Source organism: Fundulus heteroclitus, chromosome 12 (genome assembly GCF_011125445.2).
Source record: "Fundulus heteroclitus isolate FHET01 chromosome 12, MU-UCD_Fhet_4.1, whole genome shotgun sequence".
NCBI lineage: Eukaryota > Metazoa > Chordata > Actinopteri > Cyprinodontiformes > Fundulidae > Fundulus > Fundulus heteroclitus.
The window spans coordinates 1338020-1363386 of NC_046372.1; the positions used below are offsets into that span (position 1 = coordinate 1338020).

General features: G+C 41.7%; 2 protein-coding genes across 4 annotated transcripts; both read right to left on the minus strand.

The window, feature by feature from the left end:
• Positions 1–742: 742 nt before the first annotated feature.
• On the minus strand, positions 743–14621 carry thoc5 (THO complex 5). Of its 2 annotated transcripts, none has more exons than XM_012863562.3 (20): positions 14547–14621; positions 14142–14268; positions 12146–12289; positions 11421–11534; positions 10960–11057; positions 8729–8875; positions 8497–8611; positions 8193–8325; positions 8021–8098; positions 7865–7908; positions 5626–5725; positions 4809–4917; positions 3839–3940; positions 3636–3732; positions 3438–3549; positions 3250–3353; positions 3088–3175; positions 2895–3010; positions 1020–1210; positions 743–919 (listed from the first exon to the last, which is right to left on the minus strand). In XM_012863562.3, the coding sequence occupies exons 2-20, from the start codon at positions 14235–14237 to the stop codon at positions 856–858; spliced, it is 2052 nt and encodes a 683-aa protein (XP_012719016.2). In that variant the 5' UTR covers positions 14238–14268; positions 14547–14621; the 3' UTR covers positions 743–855. The 2 variants fall into 2 exon arrangements, with proteins under 2 accessions (XP_012719016.2, XP_021172641.2); XM_021316966.2 differs by having other exon boundaries at positions 14142–14243; positions 14547–14580.
• A 1023-nt stretch (positions 14622–15644) lies between these two features.
• Positions 15645–24949, minus strand: tfip11 (tuftelin interacting protein 11). Of its 2 annotated transcripts, XM_036143644.1 has the most exons (15): positions 24823–24949; positions 24132–24337; positions 23459–23627; positions 22191–22356; positions 21980–22107; positions 21729–21890; positions 21113–21304; positions 20812–20991; positions 19836–19970; positions 19634–19737; positions 18004–18172; positions 17667–17910; positions 17416–17558; positions 16268–16433; positions 15795–16141 (listed from the first exon to the last, which is right to left on the minus strand). In XM_036143644.1, the coding sequence occupies exons 2-15, from the start codon at positions 24335–24337 to the stop codon at positions 15795–15797; spliced, it is 2511 nt and encodes an 836-aa protein (XP_035999537.1). In that variant the 5' UTR covers positions 24823–24949. The 2 variants fall into 2 exon arrangements, with proteins under 2 accessions (XP_021172673.2, XP_035999537.1); XM_021316998.2 differs by lacking the exon at positions 24823–24949 and having other exon boundaries at positions 15645–16141.
• Positions 24950–25367: the final 418 nt, after the last annotated feature.

A 25367-nucleotide genomic window follows, 5' to 3' on the forward strand; every position in this document is an offset into this window, starting at 1 on the left:
TTTCCGCAGTGAAAAGGTGCTGTTAATAAGAGCACGCCGCACCTTTAAAGTTTTTATTTGCATCAGTCCCTCTCACTTCAGGATTACACACCAACTTGGTCTTGGCTATCGCATAAAATCTAAAAAAAAAAAAAAGCTCCCACTTTGAAATGTGAGGGGGAAAAAAAAGTTGCACTAGCTCCAGCATCAGCCGTAGCACTTCACACCCAATGTTTTATATCTCATTGCCTTCGTTGGGATGTTACCCTGCTCGCTTTCATCTTGAGTGCAGCATTTTTATTTTTAAGCTCTATGCAGGATATGTTTTAGTTAATATGTCTGCAGAACCGTGAAAACCATGAAACTATGGTCAGCGGCCAGACGGCCTGTCATAAGATAAATCTACTCTGCTTGACAAACAATAAACAAACTTAGTAGGAATTCAATTCTTGAGCGTCCTGCCTCCCGATGTTTATCAAAGTGAAATGAATCCTAGCAACGATCTCTTTGGTACAATTAAAGGCAGGGCAATGAAATGGAGGTCAGAGGCACTCAGAATGCAAAATGCTGCGTTCTGTGGCCGTTTCTCTCCGTGGAAATGACTCAGCTCTCTCCTCCACTGAACCACAACAGAATAATAATCATGCCGCTCTCACACACCTATAAATAGAGCAGGACAGACAAAGGTTGGACATCAGAGAACAATCAAGTGGTTAAACGGAAAATGATGCGAGAAACACGAATCAGATCCATGACGACTCAAGATGACAACAAGGAGTTCTTTTATTTTCAAAATGTAAAAACAGATAAAACGGGACTTTTGTGTTTCAAAGAGGTACAAACACAGTATTAAGGCGGACAAATATGGCCGCAGGTTTAACGGTGACTGAAGAAGCCCTGAGGATGGTTGTACTTGAACGGCTTCAGACGGTTTGGACCCCTGAATTCAGACAGAGAGAGAAAGAAAGGGGACGTTAAAGGTAGATTTGTTCAGGATGTTTTTATTTTAATTAGATTTTATTTTTAGACCAGCCGGATACCTGACAGTGCGCAGACACATCTTCTCTCGCGGGAACTCGCGAGGTCCCTCCACGCTGTCATCTTGCCCTTCCGTCTCCAAATACACGTCCAAGCAGACGCACAGACGTGCAAACTGATTGGTCAGGAGCTGGTGGCCCGGCTTCGGACCCTGTAGCTCATGTTTGAACACATTCACTTCACTCTCCATGGCCTGAAAATGTAAACAGAAAGTTAAGGCGGTGGATTGTTACGTACAGGTTTGCAGAAGTATTCACACCGTTTGACTTATTCCATGTTTTGCTACTTTACAAAAACAAAGTAACTCCTATGTGTGACGTTGAAGGGAAAAGGACGCATGGTTTCGATACAACTTGAAAGTAAAATCCAGGGTAACCAGCTGCCTTTAGAGGTCTCTATTATAAATGTTTGTATTGTATCATTTCTAGGGCTGTGCATAATAATCGATACAAAGATTAATATAGATTTTAAAAAAAAAAGATCTAATATCGATATTCTGGCATTCAATATCAATATACCTCCCAACCCCTAGGGGGCGCTATTACCGCATATCATTACTCTTCTCAGCGAGGAAGTGTAAGTGAGACGAATTTGTGGAATGGCAGACAGGATTTTAGAAGCGCCTTCTTCCCTAAAAATCAGACGTTTGGGCACATTTTTGGTTTCTGTGACACGTTAAACGCATTGAACCAAACGCACTTTATTTTCCTGTTAAAATATAGTGTTCAATAAATTTAACATAAATATAACATTTGGCTGGTTTTGTTGATTGAATGACTGAGCATTAATTTTAAAGTAAGAAATATCGATATTGGAGTCAAATCAAATCAAGCTGAGCTATTTGGAGAATCATATTGTATCGTGAGTTATGTATCGAAAATCGTATCTAATCGGCTCATCCTAGATGATACCCAGCCCTAATCATTTCACTATAAACCCTGCTGTTGTGTGAAGGCACACCCGGGCTGCACCCTGGACAGGTCACCGGTCCATCAGAGGACAAAACAGACGCACACCGGACTGACAACTACGCCAAGAGCTTTTTTTCACAAACAATTTTAGTCTCTAGGTGTGCAAAGCTGGCAGAGACACCCTGCAAAAGCTGTGATTGCATAGCCTCGTGAGACCATCCTGATCTCGCGAGCTTTCAAGGTTTCACTCGCAGATCAGTCTGGCTACTTTCCGTTAAAGAAAATTTGGAGCCGTTCACCAAACGAACGTCCAATCAGCGTTGGCTTTGAGGCGGGTTGAGGTGTGACGCAACGAGAAGCGCGACAGTTCAGTCTAAAGAACATGACGGCTTCAGCCGATGAAACTAGCGTTAGCGTGGCTATCGAGCAAGTTTTATCGGAATTGCAGAGTATTTCTTTGCTGAGCTAACGAGCCTTTACCTGCAGCAGCAAGAGTAGCTTGGCTTGTGGTTGTGTTTTCGTCGTCGCTCTGTTACGAGCGATGACGAATCTGATTGGTTCATTTGGCCCGTCTATCACCAACATAGGCCAATCAGCTAACCAGTATTTTCGCCCCTTCCCAAAATTACTTCAACGGAAGGTTTCCAGATGGATATGCGGAGCAAATCTATCTGGCGGAGTCAGGTAATGATTGCAGCCAAAGGTAGTTCTATAAACTATCCCCAGATTTTTATCTATAGGAAAGTCTGAAAATGATGTCCCCTTTCCCAGCCACTTCACCATTATGTCCTACTTTGCACTGATCCATGTCAATAAAATACATTTGGGTTGGTGAACGGGACGTGACCACATGTGAAAAGGTGAGATGAGTAATAACACTTTTGCAAGGCACCGGTCTTAACTCCAGGACTAAAACCAGCGACCGTGTGCACGGTTTGAGGATGCAGTGGAGGGAGACGTCCTTACCCTCAGGTTGTCGTCGGTGCGTCCACTGCACTCGCCCTTCCAGTTGAGCGACAGGGAGAACAGAGGAGAGATCTCTGGGTAGCGGGGACTCAGGACCACAGCGGCGTGGAGGCGAGCTGAAGGGAAAACGGTCACAACGTTTGTAAAAGCATTCACAGGAAATGACTCCGGCTCCGTCGCCGACAGGACCTACCTGTGCCCCTTTCAACCACTGCCATAAAGTACAGGTCCGTCTCCGTGGCCAGTCCAGCCTCGGTTACATGGTGGGTATACGGCAGTTCCTTAGGAAGAGATCACACTGAGCAACGCTGCATCATGGGAACTTGTCACAAATCTGTTTTCTCCTTCAACTCACCGTGTACTCCTGCTGACTGATGGTGGTCCAGCGAGCCAGGCGGGAGATGATCTTGGCGGGAAAGAGGTGCTGACACTCACTGGAGATCGGGATGATGCTGTGCTCTGCAGCCACAAACACAGTCAACCTCTCAGACAAGCGAGTCGGGATCGGGGTTGCTTAACACGGAAAGTTGTGAAATAAAGCACCTAAAGAAGCAAACTGTTTGTGCAGAGCCAAGCGGGACTGGACCCGTCCCCTCAGCAGCTTCATGGTGCTCTCCATGTGGCTGGCGCTCAGGGAGCTGCCCACCAGAACGCCCTGGAAAAAAAACACAGACATAAACCAGCGTTAGACAGCCGCGGGTAAGCGTTCCTGCGACGCCTCATGATGTCAGCCGCACGCACCTCTGATGTTTCACCGGGAAAATGAAGTCCTCCCAGATTCTGAACCCACATGTAGGGATACCCCAGCTCCTCCACATAATCGGCAAAGGTAACAATCCTAAAAGGGGGAAAAAAAACGTCTGTTATTCATTCAGGAATTAACTTTAATTCAGTGTTAAAAATCAAACACGCTCTTGTTCTCCTCGACTGCTGGATGTTCTTACCCAACTTTATCAAACTGGTAGCGATTGGCTGGGTTGGGAGTTTCTCTCCCTTGGTCTCGGGTGTAGAGGCAGCTGAGGAGTGTGTCGGATTTAAGGAGATCTCTGGAGAAAAGAAGACAATGTTAAGAGTTTCGTCAGGCCCTTAAAAAGGAGGGTTCCTGCACATTTCCAATGTCTAAACGTAATACTTTTCTAGACTTTGATTTCCTAATTTCTCAGTCCATTTTTAAAATCTTAAAACAAATAATGATTGGGGATAAATTTCAAGCAGACAATTCTGTGTTGAGAATTTAAACATGGAGATAAAACAGACATAAGAAATGGATGGACAGAAAACAAAGAATGAATGGGTGGATAGAAGGAAAAAAGAAAGAAATAATGGATGGATCCTCGATTACAAACATCTTTATCTACAGGGCATTTTGTTGCTTGTTGTTAAAGCGGAGAAAGGTCCATATTAAATCGCAATTATGGTCGAAATATATTTTAACTTAGTTTTTTGGCCAAGTGTGAGGGAATTTGTTCAAATGGAGGGAAACAATTCGTCCTAAAGACGATTTTGGATGAGTTACCAGACTGATTCATTAATATTGCCAAAGCTAAACAATGGTCCAGCTGAATGGACGGACAGTCGGATGGATAAGGGACAAACAGATGGATAGATGGAGGAAATATTAGGACAGAAGGACGACAAATGGATTAAATGCTGGAGGGATTCAAGGATGAAACGACTAACTGGGGAAAGGACTGATCGACGGGTGGCATGATGACAACATGGCTGAATGGCGCGTTTTTTTAGCAACTGGATTGAGAAAATGTTCAGGAAACACATTTTTTTTCCACACACGATGTTGATTTTCACCTGTACTACCTCAGACCAGGAAAAAAAACAACAAAAAACAAAACATCCAGCTTTTTCCAGACGGTACAGAAACCCTACAGAGAGCCTCAGATCACAGTAGATACACACCCAGCGCTGATAGCCGTGTTGAGGTCTGTGGAGGTAGAGACTTTGGTCTTCACGGTCAAAATATTCAGATTCATCAGGTAGAAGAAGTAAAGATGGAGAGTGCTGCCATCTGTGGGCACAGGGAGAAAAAAAAGAGCAGCTGAAAAGCCAATTCCCTGCTTGGTTAATATCCTCTCATCATCCTTCCATTAACCCTGCCAGCGATAGCCCTCCTGGGTTTACATTACACTGCGGCGTGTCAGAGAGCGATAGCAGGGCGTGGCCGCTGTGGCAGCCAGCAGCACCTGGGGGAGAACAATATGCTGATGGTCATCTTTATCATCCACTCTCTGCAGCGACACTGAACTCGGTGACACGCCGTCACTCACTCACACCTACGCTTTGCTTTTCCTGCAATAAAAAGGCCGATTGCAGCAGAGGGGTGAAAAAAAAACAAAAAAAAAAACACAAAGGGGAGAAACAAAAGCAGAAGTCAGAGGGAGAGAAAATGCTTACAAGATGGTGTAGGTGCTGCAGACCTACGATGCTGCAAGTATCTACCTCCCTCCGCCCCCCCCTCCCACATTAGGTAGAGTTACGCCTGCAATGCAGATCTCCCCCATAATCTGTCGCCATGTTCCTTTTGTCGCCAGCAGAGGGAACACTCGGGTCGAGCGGTGTCACGCCACAGCAGCGCGGGTCACGCTTTCGTTCTCATACAACCGTAAGTATAGAGTTACCTCACAGCACAGCAAATACAAGCCGTGCACGAGGAAACATCTGTAAATATTAGGATACAATGTCTGGGCCTGCAGGGGAAAAAAATAAATAAATTTACCTTTACACTGAAGCTCCAAGCTGAGAGACAGAGGGTGCCTTTTGAGCATCTCTCGTCTTTTGTCGTCCAGCTGTCCGCCTGTGGTCGGCCTCCTTCTCTTCTGTCAAACACACGACAACAAAGAAAAGAAAAAAAAGATTTGAAAACACGAGAAGACAGGAGGTGTTCGTCGATGTCGCTTATAAGATGCAATCAAAGAAGCTGAAAGGGTTGAGGAAGGAAGGAAATATACAGAATACACAAAGCCAGCAGCACTTTGTGATAACAGAAGCACTACAAGTTTGGCTTTTTACATTTGCAAATCAGAAAAAAAATTAAAAAATTAATTAGTGGTAAACAAGGTTTCTGCAGGTATCACCAACTCAAATGTAGACTTTTTAAGACTATTAAGAATGAAGTTTAAGGCCTATAACCTGACATACAGAAATATCCAGAAGAATTTCCTTCATATTATCAGATTTCACCAATCTTGAGTAAAAGTTATGGCAACTACCCACCACGAGTCACTTCACTGAATTAAAAAGTAGACTTATTTAACCAGTGAGACTTCCTTGTTATACACAAGCTTTGTTGTTTTAACGTTATTTCCCATCTATTGAGCCTGCTGTGCCATTTGGCCCTGGCTCAAATAAATATACTCTGAACAGCAGATATTATTAATGGAAGGACTTAGCACTGCTCTGATTAATATGCATTACCTACTGTAGGTATTCTTTTCATAAGTTTTATGGAGAAACAAAAATGGATTTGGAAAAGTTTCTTCTGCATGAATTTGTGTTTTAGGACTTATGTTGTTTTTGTATAACTTAAACAGAATAAATGTGTCAGCAATAATGTTTGCTAATACATTAATTTACTTAAACGAGTGTGATTTAGTAGTTGGCCCGCCGGGGCCAGCGCTGCAGGACTGACTGATAGCTGTCGTCTCTGACCGCTCACAGCGGTACCAGAGCTTTCTAAATGCGACTCCCAACATTCCCACTTTTATGTTGTTGGTTTTTCATCAGCAGCAGAAGGCTTCCAAGTTGCTATTTTTAATAGATTTAATTAAGCCTTAAGCTGGTTGTTTTGCCACAAAGATTTGCTAAATTTGCATTTTCCCACAACAGCAGCTGCGGTACCGTTTCCGTACATGGACCATCAAGTGGAGTGATACGGACCAACCAATAACACGAAAGCTGATTGGCTGGCTGCGTGTTTTTAGTTGTAAACAGATTTAATAAAGCACAATTCAGGGTCAAGGGAGCATTTTATTGTGCATTTGCGTTAGCGTTAAATGGGCGTAAGATATTTAAGTCCTATTAAAAAAATTTAAGACTTGAACATCATAATTCTATGAATTTAGGACTTTTTAAGATCCCGCAGAAGCCGTGGTAAAAACCTGAAAAATCTATAGCAGATGAGCTTCTATAGAAATGGTAAATAACCCACACATTACTATCAAATCCACAGAAGGCGTAGCCAACTCCAGTCCTCTAGACCCGGTGTTCGCCACGCTTCCCGGCTCAACAGACCCCATATAAATGAAATGTTTGCAGAATCTGGTGACAAGCTGAGGGGGTAATTCAGCAGCTATATTGGACCAGGGACACATCTCTGATGAATCTTGAGGACTGGAGCTGGCCACTCCCACGGCTGTTGATTGCTGACCTGGGTGCATTTGCTGCCAGGTCAAAAGGATGAATGGACAGACAGATGGATGACTGGATGGACAGACAGGTGAATAATGGCCAGGTGGATGGACGGCTCCAACTGTTCAGCAAAGCAGGAAGGAGTAAAGTCTTGAAACAGACACCGTTCTACAGACTCTATTTTCTTTTAACATATATTATCAGACCTGGAAAATGCTCAAGTTGCTATTTTCTGATTGGGTGAGAACCTTTAATTCATAAATCTGATTTTTAATTCCTGCCATCAGCCGTTTTGGTGATAAAAGCCTGCTTTGCTGCACGGCTGAGTGTGCATGTCCCAGATGGCCTCAGGTTACAGTCACCTCCCCGATTCGAGGCAAATATTTCCCAGAATTCCCCCCTCGCCTCCGGATGCAGACATCGATCGATCGTTGCCACTCTCTGAGCCACCAGACCACACTGTGTGGAAGGCCAGACTTCAGGGAGGGTTTGTGTGTCCAGCCCAGAGACGTTTATATTTATAAAGCGTCTGAACTCACTAACCTCAGTGTGTGTGTGTGTGTGTGTGTGTGTGTGTGTTGTGTACGCATCCTGGAATAAAAACTCACCGTTTTCTCCTGCTCCTCTTCTGCGTCTGAATCACTCTCATCATCTGGGAGCAGAAAAGTCGCTTTTTGAGGAAAAGTTCAACCGAAAACCCAACAAAACGGACGAAGGGTGCAAGAAAAGTGGCTTTTTTTTTATTTATGTGGACTTGCACATACCCTGGGAGTCGTCAGGAGGTTTGGAAAGAGCCCTGGCCTCATCCACGTCTCCGCAGATCGACACATTCAGCTTCTTGTCTGAAAAGTTAATAAAAGCAACCTGGTTATCAGACAGAAGCTGGTGAGTCGTAAAACTCAGTTTTTATTCGCTGCATGTTCTGTCTCGACTCACCACAGGCTTGGCCGTAAGCGTTTGCTTGAACAAACAGTACGTAGAGCGGTGGAGGAAGGTGGCGGGCGATCTCCACCTGCTTCTGGGTCTTTTCAAACGGCATGGACAGGTAGTCCTGCACTGGGACAGACGCCTGTGGCGACAGAGCACAACTCGGCAGTTAAAGGCAGTCAAAAAGGGCGGCTAAAACTTTTGTTTTCACTCAAATAAATAAAACTAGTCAAGCATTTCAAATGAAATCCCCGAGCCTAGGCTAGGACATGAAGAGAATACCCGTAGCTCTCCTTCCACTTTTCTAGCTTACCTGCATGATGGCGTTCAGTCCAGGCTGAAGGCTCCTCAGATGCTCCTTCTTCACCTCGATGCTCTTCTGAATTTTCTCCTTTGTGGACTGCGACTCCTTGTATTTTTCTGCCAACCTGAGTAATACAAAATGACAACCCAAAAGATCGACCACTGCTCTTTGGTTTCAAAGAATTAATAAAAGCGACAACAAGCCAATCTGACTCTGAGTGACTCTGCTTCAAGTAGTTCACCTCTTCCTCTGTTCGAGCTCCCAGTCCAGTCTCGCCAGAGTGAGCTGGTGGGGATCGCTTCTCGTCAGGTTCGGCCTGGAGATCTCCGGCGGGGCGTCCTGGTAAAACTCCTCTTCGCTCACCAAGTCAATTTCTTCATGCTTGGACCTGAAGCAGGACAAGAGATGCTAATTAGCAACATAATAAAATGTGCCAAAAAAAAAAAAAGGTCAAAATGAAACAGGAACATCAGAACCGAAAAGTGAAACACCGGCTTCCTGTAACGATTTCTCGTACGGTTCTTTGGAAAGTTTCCATACCTCTTGAGCTTTTACAAACTGAGTCTGTAGCGCATGAATGTGAAGGGGCAGGAAAACAACGGAAGGCCTTGAAAAGTTCTTACGAATACAAAACTAAAAGAGTGAGGCGTGTCGTGCATTCACTTCATGGAACCACCTTTCACCGCTATTACAGCTGCATAGTAGGGCTGGGCGATAAATCGATTTAATCGATTAATTCAAATTTACAATTCTTTAAGATTCCATTTTTGGAAAATCTGGATTCTATTTTGCCAATACACTCATTGGGTTTCCATGAAGAGAACAGCATGTGATGCTGAATATATGTTTAGGCAAATGTATTGTCAAAATATTGTTAAGTAGAAACTTTTTTTTTTACCATAATACGAGGTACTTCATTTACTTTTTTTTTTTTTAACTTAGTTTAAAGTTCACAAGTGCAGTGAAGCCTGTTCTTAGCTCAATGTGTAATACCACTAGCAGCAAATGTTTTGTTATATTTTCATTGTTTATAATGGCACGGCTGCCATCTTGTTTTACAACCCTGTTTTACAGCTTGTTTTTAGTTGAACTTTGAATTCAGGTCAACTCCCTGACGAAATGCTTGACATAAAAGCAAGGTTTTAAAATAATTTCTTTAATTTCTTTTTATGAAACAAAAAGGAGGAAAAAAATCGATTAATCGGATTTGTTATGATAAAATCGGAGATTTATTTTTTAATCCATATCGCCCAGCCCTACTGCAGGTCTTTTGCAGTATGTCTCGACCAGATGTTGACACTCAGAGACTTAAATTATTGTTCAGTGTCTTTGCAAAGCACGCCAGAGAGTTATGTGCCATTCTAACTAGGGCTGAACAATTAATCGCATTTTCAATATAATCGTGATTTAAAAAAAACGCAATTTCTAAAAATCGCAGAGGTCTGCAATTTTTGGCTATGTAACAATTAGGGAATTAGACACATCCATTAGGTGTCAGTAAAATGTTTAAAGTGGGTTTGCCTCCACATGGAAGGGAAGACAGTTGCATCAGTGAGATAATCTAATTTTATTACTTGTTTTAGAGTTTGTATAATCATATAAAACATTAAGTTCAGGTTAATCAGTTTAATACAGACTTGCTTGTTGGTTGGATTTTGCACTTTATGTTCAACAAGGTGCAATTAAATTAAAAGCTGTTCTCTTGAATAATATTCTGATCAATAGAAACATTAAAAGTTCATGTTTAAAATAGTCCTTGTTTACAAACATCTTTATTTAGAGGTCATTTTTGTTGCTTGTAGTTAATGCAGAGAAAAGTCAAAATTGCAATTTTGGTTGAAATATATTGTAGGCAGAACTCAATCATTACTGCTCCGAGTTTAGATGCTGTGGGTCTTTTAGTAACTAAACCACATGGCGAGGAAACAAATTGATTTGTTGTTTGTATATATTTTAAAAACACATGATAAATTAAACTGGGAAAAAAAAATTGCATTAAATCGCAATATTAAGAAAAAAAATTATCACAATTAGATTATTTTCCAAAATCGTTCAGCCCTAATTCTAACACATTCAAATATTATCTCTAAGCTGCACCCTGGAGGTATGTTTAGGGTTGTTCGTAAGGCCCCAATCCAATGAGTCTCACTTGATTTGGTTTAAGAGCAAAAGAGTGAAGGGGTCTTAATACAAATATACAACTAACTTCAAAGACGTATATGGTAAAAACAAACAAAAAACGTGTCTATATGGTAATCTATCATTGTACTTCTACTTCACAGTTTTGCACCATTTTCTCTTGGGAAATCACATTAAATAGAATAAACTCTGAGGCTGTGTAACAAAATTAATACTTTTGCTGAGCACCGTCTTTCGATCTAGTTAAGCTGGTGCACAATTAGCGTTCCTACATCGTCTCAATAGAAAAGGAAATGTGTCTGATCTACTTAAGAAAGGATCATTTGCACTAACTTGAACTCCAGACACTTGCTGATCTCCTTCTGAAGATGCATAACTTCATAGAGCAGGTTCTGCAACTGAAGATGAAGCACGTCGACCTTTTGCTTTGCCTGAGGACACAAACACAAACTGCTGGTGAGGCTTTTTTTCCCTGCAACAATTACCTGGGGGACCCGAAACAAACAATACATTTGCAACGTGAGAGTACACCAAAAGTGAGGAACGGGTGAAGATTAATGAGCATAAACGAGTTCTGTGGTGGACATTTACAATCCAACACCAGCACACACCAACCCTTTGTGCAGGCTGTGGCATCTACTGCAGTCAGAAAAAGTGCTTAGTTCAACATTGCCTCGGTGTTCAGCACAAAAGCAACTGTCGAATCAGCATTTTTTGTGTGAATGCATTGAATAGTACGCCTTAACCTATTTCATGTTTCATGAACGACTTTCGTCGATCGGTGAGAGAAGTACCTCGTGCGTCTGGTCCCGTCCTCGTTTCAGCCGCATGTGAGCCAGGCGGTTGAGTTTTTTCAGGTTCATGAAGTGGATGCAACCCTGCATGCGCTTCAGCTCCACCTCCACGTTCTGAGGAGAAACGCACTCGTTAGATCTAGAGACATTTAAGGCCATTTCACTGCACACACACGCTGCAGCTCCAAGCGGGGTGAACTCTAAGAAGCTAAGGAATCGTATCAATCTTAACGGACAGATTTGAAAAGGTAGCAAGCAGTTCTTAAATAATTGGTGCTGCTAGGAAGTATTGCTTAATAGTCTTTTATGCTGACCCGACCGTTCCCTTTCTTGTCAATATCGCAGATGTGCTTAAAATAATATGTTGGGAATACAAATCAATACAAAAATCAGTCAGCAATTAAGACTCATCTGCCATCAATGAGGTGCTGTGATTTCCTGCATCATGTCTTTTCTCTGGTGACTAGCTAGATATAGTCCTAGTACTAAACATTTTTATTAGAAATTCTCACTTAAGATTGCATCTTTACTTTCTTCTGAATATACTGTATAAAGTGTTCCATATAAACTGTACTTTTATTTTTACCAAATTGCGAAAAAGGAAAGCAATCAATGCTGTAGAGAGTTAGGAGGAAGAAAACCAAAACCCCCACACTGATGGATTTACAGCATTTTCTCATCGTAGCAATGGGAAATTATGTGCATGACGAATTGCCGGTTTTTACCCCTTCCTTGGCTCCACTGGCTTTCAGCTCCTGGATCTCACTCATGATTGTGGCCAAACTCTCGCATGATTCTTTGTACTGCAGGTAGTCCTGCTCGGGGTCTCTGCCCTCCAGCTCCCCCTCCTCGTTATACAGACGCACATCCTGAAAGAGAAAAACAAGAATCCATCCCGTGTTGGTCTCCTGCTGTTTTCCATAATCGCTGTTAACTGGTTGCATTTCACTGCTTCACAAACAACCTAATGTCATATTTTTTTGGTCATAATTTCCAATGTTTGTCCCCTCCTTCTGGTTTGAAAGTATCGATTGTCTCTCCTAAAGACGTTCAATATGCCACCAGTGCTATGCTACTAAAAGTCTATCAAACTGATCATCGTGCATCTAGGATCGCAGCACTGTCGTCTAAGTCGTACTCAAGTTTTATTTAATAAATAAATAGGGGAACATAGAGAATCCGCTAATATCCCAGATATACCACCAACCTTGGTTTAGACAAGGCAGAAGGGAAGAAAAATAATCTATCCTTATTAAGCTACCATGGTATTAGTGTTGAAATACGAGATGAAGTTATTGGCTGCTGTTAACCGCATTCCTCTCACTTTTCCCCCCTTTTTGTACCCCAATGACGTCTTGGTGAGCTTTAGCATCTAGGTCAATAAAATCTATAGTCATGAGGTTTTTCTTTTTTATAATGTAGAATTTGCAGGGACATTTGTTTACCCGTCCAGAGGGGCGTGGTGATATGAAAGAATACTCACTTTTGCGAAGCTCACTGTTTTTATGCGACTTTGGTCTTCTTTTTTCTAAAGTCGCTTGTAAATTTCATGAGTTGTGGGGTTGCAGTTTTTTTGGGCTTGTTTCTGAAAGTGAAGTCGATTGTTTGGGCTCTAAACTAAGTGACTCCGAAATATCCCTCCACCTCATAACGCGCTGCAGCTTATCCTGACAGAAGCAGAGTGAGTAAAGGCAGAAGGAGCCGCTCTGCTCGTATTTTCTGCAGTTTACGGCTTTAATAACTGATGATAACTGCTGAAAGTAGATTTGGCAGATCACCATTTTGAGCAGAGATTGGTTCTAAAGATGAGTTTTTAGATGAGATGAGTTTTTACTCCCTGATAACATTGCAGAACCCAACCCATAAACCGTACTTTAATGCTTATTTGTTGTCTTTTTATGTCTGTAAAATGTAAAATTAGTATTACTTTAAATTTAAACGCTTAATACCATGTCTATCTTTGTTTAAGAGGCAAAAAACAATATTTCGGCATGAAAGCATGTATTTATTTACAAGGGGACAGATAGGGCATTGGGACTTGCTCAACAGCCAATCCCGCAACCTGACATCACAAACTGGGAGGAGGCAGTACTGTTCTTCACCAACATGGATGCCTACACTAAAGGACATTCAAATGAAAATTACTCTTAATCTTATCATTTATTGAAAAGTATGTAATAATTTTATATTTAAAGTACTTTCAGCAGTTTGAATTCTGATTTTGACCGGACTTCTCCTTTAAATACCTTACCAGACTCTTAAGCTGCTCCAAGATTCTTTCTAATCTTGATTCTTTTAAATCAAGATTAAAAACACATTTGTTTAGGATTGCCTTTGACTGTTCTAGCTAAACTGTTCTACTGAAACATCATTAGTTCAACTTCTTTTTTTTAGTCCAACTGTTTTTAATGTTCTATTTTGTTTTTACATTTTATTCCTACTTGCTTTTATTCTGTTTTATTTCCCTATATTTTAATCATGTAAAGCACTTTGCATTGTCTCTGTACTGAAATAATTTTAGATATGTTAAGTGATACTAATATAGAGGTGTCCTAATTTATTCCCGTACCAGAAGCTGTCTTACCCAAATGCAGAACATATTAAAAGTTTTTTTTTATTTCAAAACACAGATGTGTGCATAATCTGTTTTAAAATGCTTATGAGGAAAATATCGAGGGACTTTGTCTAAGGGGCGTCGGGGGTCCCTGGTTCAGCGCTCACCTGGTCCACCTCCCCCCGGCCTCGCTTCGTCTCCGGCGTCCCTCCTTCAACGCGGAGAACCTTCGACTTCCGCTTCTTTAAGGCTTCGGACGACATGGCTTTCTGTGTGTAAACGTAGGCGTATAAACTAAATAAAAGAAAGAAACAACAACATATGAGCCCTCGGTTTAGCAACAGCCCGTGTTAGCAGTGAGCTAATGTTAGCTAGTGATAGCCTAGCGGCTAACAGCTTATGAGCTCCAGGAGGGGCATATCCCGCCAGAGGTTCAGGCCTGGCGGCTACTATTCACACGGCGTGTTTGGAATTAAGTTTCGAAATATTAAAGAGCCAACTTGGTGGAGAAAATGCAAAGGCAATTGCTTAAAGTCAAATTAACATCAAACAGTTTTCTAGCACCCTCTTACCACAAAGCGTCGAGCGCGACGGCAGCCCGGACAAGCCAAAATTCTACAGAGAAAACGGAATAAACCGAAAAGAGACTGCCACCTACTGTTTCCATACGTCCTTACGCGCCACAATATTCATAATAATTATGATAACCTAATATAAGATTTTTTTGTCATCCTAGTTAAATTAAAAAAAATATTGAAACAAAACTATATCTCACTTTTCCAAATGATTATTACTGGAGAATTGGATGACACGTCATGGTAATGAAGCTTTTGCAGATTTTTGGACCTATTGGCAACAGCCGTGTTGTAGCAGGAGGTTATAGACAGGTTGAGAGGGATCGCTTCCTACACCGATGGCTTCTTTCTGCTTCCACCCAGACACAGATATCTGCTACCAAGATTCAGGACCAACAGACTAAATCATTCACATCTGCAGTGATTAGATTAGATTTTTAAATAGTTGAATTTGGTGCATATGTTGCTTTACTACTGTTTGTGCAATCAATTGCCCCAAGAGGAAAATAAGTATTGAACCTGTGACTCTCGTTTTGCTGTTGCTCTAACATTTCCACATGCTGGTTAAAGTGGGCGAGGAAGACAGAAATAAACATTTTTGCCTCAGTTTCCTAGAGTTACTGCTGTGGAGAGGGAGACGTACAGCCTTGTTTTCACAATCACCACGTTAATTGTGAGGGCGATGTAGCAGTTGTCCCTTACATCAAGTTACGGCAAGATGTTTGATTTTCATTACTGATGATTCCCTCCTTGCATCATGAGTGAAAGTAATGAGTCGCCTTTGCTGGATTTAATATTACAGTGATCTGTCTGCAGAGGAAAGATTGAAGGAATGAACGCACCTCAGCTAGAGGGAGGACGGTACAAGCTTAGTAATTCTGAGGTCTTATCATCAAAAGTCCAAAGTTTTATTGGCAATATGTCAATTCCAACAGAGAGAGCTCATAAACAAATAAAGGAATAAAAAAATATTGTTTATGGAAAGTGGTCTATGAATGGTAATAAAAAAAAAATGCAATCACCTTTTCACCTTCAGATAACATTAAAGCTCTCAGCATCTCTTATTTTCTGGAAGAAACAACAAAATGGACCATGTGTTTGAAAATGTTTTATTAAGTCTTACATTTAAAAAAAAATGTATAAAGTAATATGACAAATAACCACTGTACCCAAAGTCACATAAAGACAGCTGATTTACCTTTTAAATCTGTTTACACACAAACCAAAAGATTCCTGCACCTGACTTCACTTTGCCATATCTATGAGACTCTGTAAAGACGTGGGAACCCAGGTCTTCTCCCCTTGCACGAACACAACCCCTCTATCTATGTAGATCACAATACGCCCGAATGTGTAGAGCTGTTTCCCCTCATGCCGTTTGCCCACTAAGGGCATGAAGACAATGTTGTTCTCCTCCGCTTTGGTCTGAATGAGATCTTTGAAGTTCATTGGCACACCAGTACCGATGCCTCTATGAGCCACGCTCTCAGCATCCCTGCGCTCCTGCAGCGCTTCGTACTGGAAGTCCTTCCGTCGTTCCGTCTGCGTGAGATATGCGATGTTCTCTCTTGCGCCAGGTTGCATATATCCCCCTAAGGGTGTAAAAATTAAAAAAAAAAGTGTTGCATTAGATTTCAGTGGGAAAACGAGCTCAGATGTTATCTTAAAGACAACCCTTTAAATCGTATAACATACTTTAAAGGAATATGGATACTAACCCATGCCTGAAGACACTGCTCGGTTCATGATGTCCAGAGCTTCGTTGAACTTTTCCTTAATGAGCGGCTGCGCCAACAAAACGTCGCTGAACATGCTTTTCCAGCCGAGGTACCACTTGGTGATCTCCTCGTAGTTCGGACTGTTGCTCAGCCACGAGCACAGCACCTGTAACCAACACAAGACACACAAGTTTAAAGAGTTATAGATATCCTTGAGTTTGACCCTTTACTGACGAGAACAGCTTTTCAATAAGTTGTAGAACTCAAGGTTTAATCACAACAAATCTTATTCCTGTAGGTGGCACCCCAGGTTCCCTAACATAAGTGTTATATGACCCAGAGGGCTTTGAAATACTACACGGTTAATTGTAACTTTTAATATTGATTATTAATGTGTTGAACTTTCAACATGCCTCGGTTTTTAATACATTGGAATGATTACATGATTAAAATGACTGAAAACAATAACTAGTTAAAAGTTTATTGATATTTTTAGAGCTCTCTTATGGTTAAATAAGATTGTATAATAAGAAAAAAAAAAAAAAAAAACAAACAAAAAAAACCCAGTACAATTAATTTTTTCCCATTGGCTGTCTGACATGAATTATCGCTCTTATTACCCCAAATCCACTTCTGATTGGCTGATCAGTTCCTTGTGAGATCTCCTCCCCTGGAAGTGCGTAGCACTGAGCTTTTGAGGCTGGGCTTAGACCTAAGACCCTTACCACACTGTTGTTGTTTCAATGGCATCAGTGTTTCCCCTACCGTTCTACAAGGGGGGGGGGGGGTGGCCCCACCCTGCCATAAACCACATTCTCAACAAGTAAACAGCTCTATGGTCATTTTCAGATGTCCTACAAAAATACCAGGGTATCTGCTACATGCGACTTTCCTTCCTAAAACCTTAGTTTTCATCTAAAGTTGGAAAACAGAATAGTAATTATCTTTGATTCAAAAATAAATCCTAATACAGAACAATATATACAAATCTCCAAATTTCTTCTAAATCTATAAAAGAGATTAGTCAATGAAAAGCTCAAGAATTCCTCCTTCAGACTGACTTTTGAGAGACTGTGACACAGATTTGGGGATACATAATCAAACCCACCAAGTCTTGACGTGATTTGCTGCAAAGTGCATTCACTGACCTGCAACCATTTTGGGAAGAAGTTTTTATCCAAGAGGGAAACAAGGCTGGAGGGGGACAGCATGCCTTCCCAGTCCATCACCCAGTGAAATGGCTCCATCTGCTGCTGGTGAGGGTTGATCACCAGTTCCTCCAGACACAAAGCTTCACCAGCACCCAGAAGAAAGATTAGCATTAGTAGGTATGGAAACGACAAATGATGAAAGCTCACATTTACCCATGGATTCGTCAAACCTAGAGCTAAATGCGTACCTAGTTTAGGGATGATGTTTTTCACCATGAAGGCCTCCCAGGCGCCCGCGGTGAAAACGTTCTTCCACGGCTGAAGGATGAGGCGGGCTGAGGCGTCACTTGGATGCCACCGTTGCAAAGCGTTGGACAGCTTGCTCCTGATCGGCGGGTAAAGAGGCTCCAGACGGGCTTGAAGCAGAGGCAGCCAAGGGTGGATCCAAGAGTGAATGGGAACCGTGTCAGTTAACGGGTTCCAGTTATCAACCTGTTTTGAAAAAAAGGCGAGAAGTTTACATTTAATATCTACGTTTCTGACGCTGATGTTTGGGTGAAATGTACAAACACGTCTTTGGCTTGCCTCCCGCTGTAGCCGTGGTAAGATCATCTGCTCCAGCAGCTGATCCAGGATCCACGGGGGCAGAAGAGGCGCCCACAGATCCAAACAGTCCACCATTGGCCCAACCGCTCGAGGCTGCCAGTTCGACACACAGGTCCGCATCACGGGGACCCACACCTCCCACAACAGTCTGGACGGATCAACGCACAACAGACATTTTTGATTAAAATATACCCAGTCGTTATCAGCATTAAAATTTGGCTTTAATGGTGTGTTTAAAAACATTTATTTCGAGACTGTACGGGTACCGGAAACAACAGACAACGTAAAAGAAAAAACAAAAGAGATAGATTTAAACATTTGAATTTCAAAATCAGATTAAATTTAATCATAAATGCTATAATATAAGCGTAAACCTCCACTAATAGTAAGCCTGATGTGCCTCAGCAAACTACGTGGAGACCAGACAAACCGCTTCCAGCAGAGCTCTGCCCGGCTATTTGACGGCTCTTTGTTACTGAACGGGTAGAGCTCAGTTAAACTGCCGGGCTTCCTGCCACAGGACCAGCTTTCAAGCCCAGTCCATAAATATGGCAGACCTTGGAGCCCTTCCAGAAGATGAATGTAAGGCGGCATTAATCTTTGTGAAGCCAGTATCGATGGGAGCGTGAGATCATTACACTACTGAAACAAGCATTTGGATAATTGAACACCCGATTACATTTAAGGATTTCAGCGATCCAGGAGGGGATTTTTAGTGACGCACAAGAACTTGGAGGCATCCCGTAATCACTTGCTACCTCCACCATGATTTAAAGTAAACGGATTTCAGGTCTGAAAGCCTCACCTGGCCTTCACCCATCATACTTTACATCTTTGTGTCCAGATATCTCAGTTTATGTCTCATGTAAGCATACAGAAAATTGGGCTTGTCTGTGTGAATTGATGTAGAACCAATCAATGTGGATAATTATCCAAAAACATATATTCTAAGAGCTGCCCTGGCCATTTTTTGCTGTTGCTTAATGACCTATTTTTACATAAAGAACGCACACCGAATTCAAACTGAACCCTTTATTCAACAAACTTTCTTACCAAAACTACAAGTTTTTAAAAAAGGATAAAAAAAAATAAAAATACATGCTCTCTAAACTCTTTGAATGGGGGCGGAGCTTGGTGACAGAGTGTTTCTGGATCTGTTTGTGATTGGTTGGGAGGATGTAATGACTGTAATATTAACCTTCATGATAGGCTAGAATGCAAAAGGAAAATAAAGTGTTTTATTGAACTTTTTATTGACCCCCCCCCCCCCTTTTTTTTTTAATCACACCACACGTTCATTGAACCGATATTTTTATTCAATTATTGTCCGGCCCTAGCGAGAGGATATCTATATATTTAAGAATTCATGTATAATTTTGACCCCATGGGGACTACAGAAAATCCTCCAATTCTAACTTGTGAACTCATGTTTTGTATTTGAAATCCACTGGTGATCATTCCACTCTTACAATCGAACATTTCAAATGCTTCATTAAAAGCCCAAAATTAAGATGATACCCACGCCGATAATGTGTCTATAGAAACTTCTGATCAGCAGTGTAACAGTAATATAAGCAAAGTGTGTTTCTCCTCTTTTGTTTGAACTCACCTGTGGTATGGATCCATGTTTGAGTGTGGACCGCTGGAGTGCATGTCTCGGGATTCGAGGATCGCTCTCCACTGACCGATATCTTCCAGACAGTACGAGCTATCCTGAAATGATCAGTCAGACACGTTGGCACTACTTCAAAGATTGATCATTTTCCTACCAAAAAAAAAATTATTCGGCTAGTAAGGGAGCAGAAGAATACCTTCAGGGGGTCCCACGAGGAGAGCTTCTTTTTCAGCAACGGATGCACAACAGCGACCGCCAGGTCCCCCAGTCCCATCATCTTATATTCTTCATAATAATCGTTCTGTAGGGTCTCAAATATACGGGCGCACTCCTGAAAAGAGAAGAGATGAAATATTTTTTTTGAGTAAAAGGAACTAGGAATGCTTTATATATCAGCATCAACATTGGTATCAGACGGTGTTTGTCGTTTTGTGACACAAATCGGTTCAACAAGTAAAACTGGGCCGATATTAATGAGCAATGTTTATTTCCATCTCGTTGCCGATCGTGTGTTTGAAGAGGAGATCGGCTGTGTGATATTTGTTTGGCCGTGTGACATTTATAGTGATGCGGCGCAGGGTTGTTAAACAGAAGCAGTGAAGCAATGTCAGCGGTGTGATCATCTTTCTCCCCTCGATAAAGCAGGAAAAAAAAATTTATCTTATAAATAAAATGGGTAAATATCAGTTAAAGGCCATGACAGCAATATTAATATCGGAAATCGATATTGGCCCAAAAGTTCATATCGGTGCATCCCTAGTTGGAACTATGAACTATTAGTTCTATTGGTTGTGCTGTTCTTTTTACATCTCTCTTTGAGGGTAATGAAGCGGACTGATGAGGTTTTGTCAATCTCTCTTCTGTCTCCAGTTTCTTTGACCTTTTTTTTCCTTCTCATTTCTCTCTCCTCTTCTACTTTCTCAATGTAGTGTCCACATAACATGAATTATTCCCTACATAATAAAACTATTTACATATATATATCAAGCAGAGCACTATGGCCAAAGCGATAATGCTCCACTTGTGAGAATAAAATCTGTTGGGCTCTTTCTGGCATTAAGACAGCAATTTTTATTGCCACATTGCCAGACAGGACACACAAAAAAAGAATTATGAAACTCAAACAGCGAGATGACAGAGGCTCCATAGAGTACACTCAGCGTGACGTTAACCTGTAGGGTTGGCTCCTCGCCCGGCGCCGTTTCCTCCGTAGGAAATCGCTCCACTAAGGCCAACACGGCCTCCATTCTTTGGATGGCATCCTGCTCCGTTTCCAGTCGGCTCTGCAACGCTCGTGACTCATGGTCCAGAGAAACAACCACGTCTTTTTCATGCTGCAGTCGCCTGGCAGACTAAAAAAAAAAATAAACATGCATCAAGAAAACAAATAAAGCTTAGAAACATCGTGGAATCTGTTAAAGTTTGGATCTCAGGTTGTTGCCAAACATAAAGGTTTCTCCGTTTTTCCCTCACCTGTAAAATATCCTGCTCCGTCAGGTCTATCAGAAGCTGCAGGTTATGCTCCAGCTCCGGGAGACCGAAGCCAGATCCTTTCTGATCGCGAGCGGCCAGGCTTGGCGGGGCTTCGTCCGGAACGCTGTGCTTGTTGGATATCTGGCTGTAACTGTAGTACACCTTCTGTTCTCGCCCAGTCATATCGATGACCTAAACCAGGAGAAATGTATGAAAAATTACACTTACAGGGATAAAATAATAGGCTTCAATGTGCTAACATGCTCAACAGTTTCATCCATAAAAACAGCGACATGTATGACACACATTAACAAACATGTAAATCAAAAATTTTTCAGGCATCTTTGCACCACGCTGTTTGAATTTTATGAGTAAGAATCCATATAAAACCAATCTAGGCTATTAGGGATTTCTGTTGGCCACTGAAAGGCAAAAAGAAGCGGGATATTGCTGCAAATCAGAGGGGAGGAGTAAATGAGTATGCTCTTTAATGCCTGAATATAGTAAGCAGGCTTATACACCTTGCATAGTTTATTCTAAACCACTGCGGGAGAGTCATAAATGTGAATACAGATAAGAGATAGATAGAAGAAGTTAGTGTAAGACTTAAACATACCTTGACCTGTGCCAGCTCTCCTGCAGATGCTTGTGTGGCCCGATAGGCCACTTTACCTTTAGCTTTCAGCTCATCTACTGTTTTGTACGAGTACTTTGGTTTCTTCTTTCCTGCAGGCCCAGCCGGATCCTTACGCCACTGGCCTAATTCCTTTTTAAATTCCTGCAAAAGAAGAAAAAAATAAAATAATTAAAAACGCTACATAGTGTCAGAGGATAGAAATGAAAAGGCGTTTTCTCCCAACAGCTTACCTTTTCCTCCTCTTCCTCTGAGTCGACCACAGGAAAGTCCTGGAGACTCTGCTGAGTTCGTTCATTGCCATAAGCACCGACCGCTCCTTTTCCCTTACGAACCTTCGCCTCGATGGGGTTCACAATACCTGCGACGATAAACTTCTAATTAAAGCGATTTCTCAACATATATATTTTTTTAATTATATACAAAGCCGTCAGCTTCGCCTACCTTGAGCATTTTTGCCCAGGCCTCTTCCCGGTTGGTAGCCCATTTTCTGCAGAAGTTTCTGTCCAATTCCCTTGGTGTGCTTCTCCCAGCTGCCAATACCTTTACCAGACTGTATCCCACCTGCGAACCTCTGGGACCTCTGGGACTGATTCCCTCCAAAAGTACCCTGGGAAAACCAACCAATTTTAAAAAGCTTATGTCAGTCTTCCCTAACTTTCCCATAATTGTATTGGCGCGTTCCTTTTGCCTCGGAGGTCAAAACTAACGAGTTCTAGATTACGTCGTCTCCGCTTTTTGACGTTCCATTTTCCCTCTTCTCAGACAGAAGGAAAAAACATGGAGGCTCGCACAAAAGCCATTGTTAAACGCACAAATACAGTCAACCTAAGTCATAGAATGTGTTTTACAGTCACATTTTATTGTAAAATCTAAAGACGGGCTGAATTGTTCAACTGATCGTGAAACGTTAAACAACAGTAGGCGGCGATCTTTCGTTGCTAGTTTAGCCACTATGGTTACTGTTGTTAAAACAAAGACAACAACACTGTTCTAGGTGGTATTTTGGTGCAAATAAACAGCTGAAACATCCCGTCTGATGAACACTGAAAGGCAGCACCTGTATGACTGACTGTTACTGAATAGACAGCTACAACAAACAGTCAAAGTATGAGGTTTTATTCAATGTTGCTGCGAGTGGCAGCCAAAGTCGGGTTCTTTCCTGCTGCACTGACTTTCCGACTCATAGTACTGACTTTAGTGGGTGTTCCAGTTAAGGCTGGTTTACACAGCAGGATTTTTAGCTAGATTTTTGCCCCGATCTTCCCCTTCCGAGAGGCGCTGATCTCAGCGTGTCTCTTAAGATAATCTTAAGATTATCTATAAGAGACATTCCTGCCGTGTGTGGTGTGTTAAGAGTGATCTGGTCCACTCAGTGGAACATCGGGACCGCTCTGACCTCAAATCGGGAATATGGTTTTGCACGATTTCCCGTCTGATATCTGAATGATCCTGAGTGAAATCTGTTTGTGTGTGGTGTGTTGTACTTGTCGTCTGACTGGACACCACACACTGTACGACCAAGCGTGTTACATGTATGACTTTTTATCATTACCTGTGGTGTCTCTTGGGCTTTAAAAATCAGTCAACTGTTTTAAAACCAGCCGGGTGAACCAGCCTTTCAATTTTCTGACTCGGAGGTCAAGAATTCAGAGTACCGAGGCCAACATGGTTAGTGAATGTACAAATTGCGGTAAGGTGGGGGGATTCACCATCTGAAGTTTTTTGGGAGCCATCGCACTTGGAGGAGGAGCTGGTGGAGCAGAATCATCATCAGAGTTGTCAGAACCTTCCTCTTCTTCTTGCTGCCGTTTCTCCTCAGCTGCAGACTTACGCAGTCCAGCGCTCACAAAGCTCACTGGAGTAGTGTAGTCTTTGGACCTGGGGGGAGAGAGCATCAAGCATTTTTATCTTTCATCTTTTCAGAGGGCTAAAAATGTTCCACATTTTCTCCAGTTACAACTACAGACTTCCATAAATTTTACTGGGATTTTTTTTATGTGAAAGCAAAAACAACCAATTTAAATAAAATTTCTAAAAAGTGTGGCATGTATTTGAGTTCGGTCCCATTCACCGTGACACTCTTTAATGAAACCCGGCTCTGAAAAGGGAAAGAGCACAACTGCAAACCTACAAAGACACGGCCGTCCACCTAAATTGACGGCCCAGGAAAGTAGATCATTGATTAGATTAACAGCCAGGGCAGCCAGGGCAACTGCGAAGGACTTGCAGACATCCACAGCTCAGGTGGTAGAGCCGGTTGTCGTGACAGCTACTATTCATCGACTCTACTATATACTTTCAACAAGCAGATTAACAGAACCTATTATTGGTTGTTACCACCAGAAAAGGGCATTGATGCAACAACTCCTTGCCAACAACTACCTCTTGCCACCAAAGCTGGGTCTCTCATCCTCGTCCGAATCCCTGTCAGCCCAGATGCCATAGGTGGCCTGCTCCTTGGTCTGCCTGAACCTTTGACGGTCCGGGTTGAACTCATTGGCCAGATCCCAGTCCGTCACCTCAAAGCTCTCGATCTCCACACCTTCTTCCTCCTCCTCCCTCCGCCCGTACAGGTGAGACATGGACATCTAAATGTTGAGGTAAACCAAATTTAAAAACAACAACAACAACAACAAAAAAAAAAAAAAAACAGAGGAACGTGTGAAAATGTGTGATGTGATGACAATCATAACTTGTGACTGAAAGCTGAGGAACGAAATCTGTAGGTGTGCTAAAAGCGTCAGAAAATGTGTTTCTTTAAAAAAAACTATATAAGGATTATTATTTTAGACTAAGGATAGGAGTATTTTTAGTGGCATTTTTTCTCAGCGTTAACAACTATGTATTTAACAATAAACTACTAACAAAAAAAATACAAACACTGCCGTTAAAATATACAGAGATACAAAATTGATGCTATTTAACGAACATAGATGAGGCTCTTCGATTAATCAAGCGCCGAAAAAGCTAATATTTCCTAGCAAAAGCTAACGTGGGGGCTAAATCTACGCGTCTGTAAGTTTAAACATTTTAAAATGAGGAAAATAAATATTATAAGCTTTACCGTACTCACGTTAAATGTTATTTTAAATTCTTGTCCGAGATCACATAACACTCATTTTCAGAGTAGCAAATAGAAGCAACTCAGCTAACGACAGCGACCGTTTAGGTAGCTACAAGCACTTCCGGTTCACTGGTGGTACATCAACTCTTGTCCACAACAAAAGTCAGTTTCCCCTGGCTATATTGCAGATATGAATTACTGACTTTATTGGGTTTTTTTAACCTAAATTGTACAGTTGAGGAGCACGAAAATGTAATATTTTATGTATGATGCTAATGTGGTTTGAAATCCAGGCTTCTGTATAATCACCTAGTTGGTAGTTTGAACTCTTTGATTTTCTCCTGTTCTGTTTGTCTCTATATTAAAATATTCTAAAAAGAAGTATTTTTATAGTTTCTTTTTTTGTTTTTGTTTTTTTACAAAACTTTACATTTTTGGAGCTGTGAACAATGTTTTACACAACTTTTTTTCTACTCGCATCTGGTTTAATTGGGAAAGGTGGGTAGTTATTACTAGGTTTAAATTTAATATACTTGAGTTTTTCTCTCTCAAAG

What these genes read in the sequence shown, in the direction of transcription:
- tfip11 (XM_021316998.2), bottom strand. Translation starts at nt 24,337, where the DNA reads ATGTCCATGTCTCACCTGTACGGGCGGAGGGAGGAGGAGGAAGAAGGT. An exon ending in AACATGGATCCATACCACAG is followed by an intron (nt 18,173 to 19,633) that starts GTGAGTTCAAAC and finishes TGATCCGTCCAG; the next exon opens with ACTGTTGTGGGAGGTGTGGG. An exon ending in AGCAGTGTCTTCAGGCATGG is followed by an intron (nt 16,142 to 16,267) that starts GTTAGTATCCAT and finishes TTACACCCTTAG; the next exon opens with GGGGATATATGCAACCTGGC.
- thoc5 (XM_012863562.3), bottom strand. Translation starts at nt 14,237, where the DNA reads ATGTCGTCCGAAGCCTTAAAGAAGCGGAAGTCGAAGGTTCTCCGCGTT. An exon ending in CCAGTGGAGCCAAGGAAGGG is followed by an intron (nt 11,535 to 12,145) that starts GTAAAAACCGGC and finishes GTTTCTCCTCAG; the next exon opens with AACGTGGAGGTGGAGCTGAA. An exon ending in GACGGGACCAGACGCACGAG is followed by an intron (nt 11,058 to 11,420) that starts GTACTTCTCTCA and finishes TTGTGTCCTCAG; the next exon opens with GCAAAGCAAAAGGTCGACGT.